The sequence below is a fragment of the Micrasema longulum genome, unplaced genomic scaffold, assembly GCF_059751315.1.
Source record: "Micrasema longulum isolate JH-2025_06_02 unplaced genomic scaffold, ASM5975131v1 h1tg003409l, whole genome shotgun sequence".
In the NCBI taxonomy this organism is placed as follows: Eukaryota; Metazoa; Arthropoda; class Insecta; order Trichoptera; family Brachycentridae; genus Micrasema; species Micrasema longulum.
The window spans coordinates 44,834-49,558 of NW_028280473.1; the positions used below are offsets into that span (position 1 = coordinate 44,834).

Here is a 4,725-nt window from a genome sequence, read left to right on the forward strand (position 1 = left end):
TTCTTATAATGTAATTCTTTGTTACAATATTTAAAAAAAAAAAACAGTTTGTAATACTTGACATACATATGAACAGATCAGTAATACTTTTTACTGTGTAATTATTATGTACCAGAGGACATTTTACTAGCCCTCTGTCTATTTTGAGCGAATTCAACATGATTATGCGCTATTCTGTAGGCGATAGTACCAGGTCTTACGAGATTACTAATCAGTGCTCTGTGATAGGATTTCAATAGTGAGAAATCTAACTCTGCGGGTTGTAGATACTCCTCAATTCTGTAACATAGTAGTTCTTCCGAGCAATCCAGAGCCCTTAAACAAGCCGCATACTCTGACCAAACCAACTTCCTCCATTTGTTGTTATGTTTTTGAGCCAGCGGTACCAATACGCAAGAAGCAAACGTCGGATCACCGTAGCTAACAGCTTGAAATTGATCAACCAGCTGAGTGTACAAATCTTGAAAATTATTAATACCTAATAAACTCGTGTCGAAATTGAGTTTGTTTTGAGAAGATGACTTCTCAATATCAAAAATTATCCGCATGCATTTTTGCAGAAGGGGCTGGACAGATTTATCTAAAAATAACGAATTGTCACAAAGGAACACACAAGACAACCGACAGAATCTGTCAGTCAATCCTATTTCGTTGGTTATTTCAGGAAAATATAACTCGGAAACAAGTATCCATTCTAAAGAACAAACGACAATATTTTTTACTAGATTGTGCTTTGTTTGTAAAAGCGGTTTTGGTATCTTAGAATCTTCGGGATCTTGACTTTTCGTGTACAGTCCAAGTATCGGTAGAAACATCCAATCTCTCGGTAAGATTTTCTGGTCCCAATTTGAAACTGTCAAACAGGACACCTCATCGGGACATTTAAGGCGTAATATACTGGAATAACATTCAAATATGGAGTCGAGATGGTTTAAAATATTATCCGTCTCCGTGATATTTAAGTTGTTCAGAAGACGATCAGTCGTGAACCAAGATTTATTGAATACAACATGTTTCAATATAAGTTCTAATTGATTTTTGTACTCTGGACTAAGGATGTAAGTCAGTTTAAATGCAAAGTTATAAAGAACTTCTTTCTCGACATCGGGGAAACTGAGTTTTGCTGAAAAAATTATGCAGTTACATAAAATGTCTAATTCTATTTTAGAGAACCAGTTGTCAGAGAGACTTAACTGTTTCGAAGTGCTGATTCGTTTAATATATTGAAAAATATTAGAGTGACGTACGAAATCGAGTGATAAATCTTTGTCTCTCGATGTGAAAATGAATTTTGAGAGAGATGATATAAAAAAAATTGGAGATAGAGCAGTAAATGCCGGAAGAAGGTTCTGTGAACTGGTAATAATTGAGCTATTCAAATCTGGAATACTAGATTCTTTTTTCTCTTTAGGTGAATCGACTGCTGATAAAAGATTTGAACAATCAATAATTTTAGATGTGATCTTTGAAAACCCATCAGATTTTATCATTTTTCTTACGCATTTATTTAATGTTTCAATATTATTAGAAATTTTATCATAATCTAATTGCAGGGTGAGATTTAAGTAAATAAACAACGCAGATAAAGATTTGAGGTGGCCAGCCGTAAAGTGATCTAACGAACCAACTTGAGATGTCCATTTCTGCGCTCCTAGAATGAAAAGTTTATGAAAATCGCTAATGAGATCAAAGTCGAATGGTGCAGATGTTTGAGAAGCAGCTACCCTCGCATTAGTGAGTAAAGTTATCAACGCAGCAGCGTGAGAATGCATTATGACAGGAAAAGATACTGTAATATCTGTGCCTCTAATATGATTGTCCAAAATTTTTAATAAAATGTTTCTAATGCCCACTAGTTCGCTTAGCCCGATTCCGTAAGTCAAAAAAGATGACCAGAGATACAAAGACTCAATTTGAATTTTCAACACAAGAACACTCTCGGCGATCGTATTTCCTACGTAGTTTAAGAGGCATTCGATAATATTATACTTAGAATAGCATAATTCAGCTATCTTTTTGGATTGCGTAGCTAAAATACGAATTAATTTTAAAGAATTTAAAATTAGTTTCCAACTATCGATGTTACTCGTAGATATTGGCGACGTAGAAATATATTTTGGGATGTAATTAGTGAAAATACACTCTAGTAAACCGGGGGCATCGAATAATGCGTCGACGTTTTCCGGGGTACTTCTCGCTATTCTCGCCAGTATTTCTAAGCAGTACTCGACGCAGACGTTGGTAGGTTTTACCGTTGCCAAAATATATCGTATCCGTGTCAAAACATCGGTTCTTATAGCGCCGCTGACGAGATCCAAGTCCACGAGGTGGAAGTCTTTCAGTTCAGAGACATCGGAATCCGTGTCTTCGTTTTCGAATTTCTTAGAAATGAGCCTCGGTTGCAGAAGTCCATTCTCAGATCCGAGTAAGAAATCTAGGCAAGCCTCGTCCACACGATTGTAGAACATATTCCGCAGGCCTTTAAGCGTCGGCTCCAATACAATGGAAATGTTTTCATCTAATGCGAAACGCAATACAAAGAATATCTTCGTGACTGGGATGTCGATTACATCCTTGTATATGCCGAGACTGTGATATTCGAGAATGCCGGCTATGGAGTGGAGCGATAACGCTCGTTGTTGGGTCACAGTAGACCGAGTGAGTTCGAATAATTCATTTAAGGAGTATCCCGGTCTGTGAGGATCGTTTCCGTGATGGAATAGTGTTTTAGTTTCTTCCGTATAATCTATAGTGTAGGGTAAAAGGTATCCTTTGAAATCAAATCTAGCTTCGTACGGTTTATCCAAATGTTTCTGTGATTCAACGGCCTCCATGTTTTTAATCCACTGCAGTTTATCCCGCTCGAGAGTATCAAAATGAATCCATTTTTCTAAATTAGGATGTGTAATAATGTCATTTTCGGCAAGGTCTTCGAGTAAATTACTATTCGATTCTAGTTTTGAAGTTGTTTCCGGTTTTGGCACCGTGGAGTGTGCAACCGTTTTATTTTGTTTCTTTCTCAATGATTTTATGTATTCCAAAAGTCCTGGATCGAGTGCAGCGGTGAGTTTTTCTTTTTCTTCCATTATTTGCTTTTCCGTCATCTCCCTGAGGAGAGAAACATTATCATTGTGGATAGAATTCGCATCTTGTCCTTGTAAAATAACACTTTGTTCCAATACATTCGCAGTTGAATCCATTTTTTCTTCATTACGCAAACTGGTATCTGCCGCTTGAATGTCATCAACCTCCATTTTCATTTTATTGTTATTCTGTTGTGCAAAAATGCTTTTAGATCCGGTAGTAATGGATTTATCCCATTTTTTGACGACCGGAAATCCTCCCGCCATTGTGACGCCCTTTTCTTGAAGTTGTGGTTCCTGGGAATCAAGATTTTTTTCCACAATTTCTCCTAACACAGAAGGAATAATTTTGGGAAAATAAACCTTATCATCTTCAATATCTTTCTCAATTTTACAATCTTTCTCTACAACATCGCCTAGAACTGTCGGACTATCGCTGAAGGTGACTTTGGCATTAGATCTGACCCCTTTGCTGGCGGCATACTTGGATTGCTTAGGGGAGCTTTGAGTTGGTTCATCAGATTTATGTTTCCTTAAATTCACAACTTTGGCTGACGGTTCAAACTCTTTATTCTTTTCCTTCTCGGCGAGGTAAGCATCTTGCATCGCAAGTATATCCTCTTCGCTTTCACCCGGTTTTGGTCTTGCTAACATCTTGAACTTATTATTTTATAATTAGGTTATGTTCCGTTTTTTGACGTGACCGAAAGTTTTATATAAACATTTTGAAATTTCACTCAATATACGTCAAAAATAAATAACCGCAGTAATGAATAATTTTATATTAATGCAAGAGTTTGAATTTGAGTTTCAGTCGCAGGCAAACTTTGTTTTTGACAACTGGCGAACTGACAGACAATGCCGCTCGCCCGTTTTTCTTTTATCTATGTAATTGATTGTCATAGACAAATAATCAACCTATTTATAAATTAAAGTGATGCATCCATATCATAAAAATATTAACGATATATTGGCATTGGCAATATTGGCATTAGCTGTCAGCTGTCAGTTTCAAATGAGCAAATTTTGGGAGGTGAAAAGGTTCTAAAAAAACAAAGAAGAATAAATGAACAAATGGCATTATTTTCGAAATAAGTTTCATCGATAATAATTTTTTTAAATGTTTAATATTTATCTTTTATTTTTCTTATCAGTTGGTTTCAACTATAAAGATGACTGAAAGAAAACATAAATCTAGAAAGTATTTCAGTACTGCAGAGAAGATTCTGTTGTTGGATCTAATAATGAAATACAAAATCGTCTTACTGAAGCTAAATGATTCTGTTTCTATTAAAAGAAAAGAAAAAGGATGGATCCGAATTGCAGAGGAGTATAATATGCATCCATTTAAAACAAGGTAAATAAAAACATTTTTTGTAACTCATAAATTGTTCCTTCTTTTAGGGAACATGTCAGTGGATAACACTCTTTGGAAAAGGAACAAATCAGCATCATTTAAGATACTGAAGTCATTCAAATAATGTTAAAAAATCATATTTAAATTGCAGAATCATAATTTTAGTGTCAAATATTTATTATATCTTAATATACTGATATTTATATATATGCTCAATAGGCATTTTTGAGGACATAAAATGTATACTTCCATAGCAAATTATTATAAAAGAAAGTAGAAAGATAC

At 35.1% G+C, this 4,725-nt stretch overlaps 1 protein-coding gene across 1 annotated transcript; it reads right to left on the bottom strand.

Annotated features, from left to right (window-relative positions):
• On the bottom strand, nucleotides 1-3,971 carry LOC148270782 (RNA polymerase II-associated protein 1). Its single transcript, XM_088242197.1, has one exon. It carries the CDS (start codon nucleotides 3,735-3,737, stop codon nucleotides 105-107), a length of 3,633 nt encoding a protein of 1,210 aa, XP_088098323.1. The 5' UTR covers nucleotides 3,738-3,971; the 3' UTR covers nucleotides 1-104.
• Between the last annotated feature and the right edge of the window lie 754 nt (nucleotides 3,972-4,725).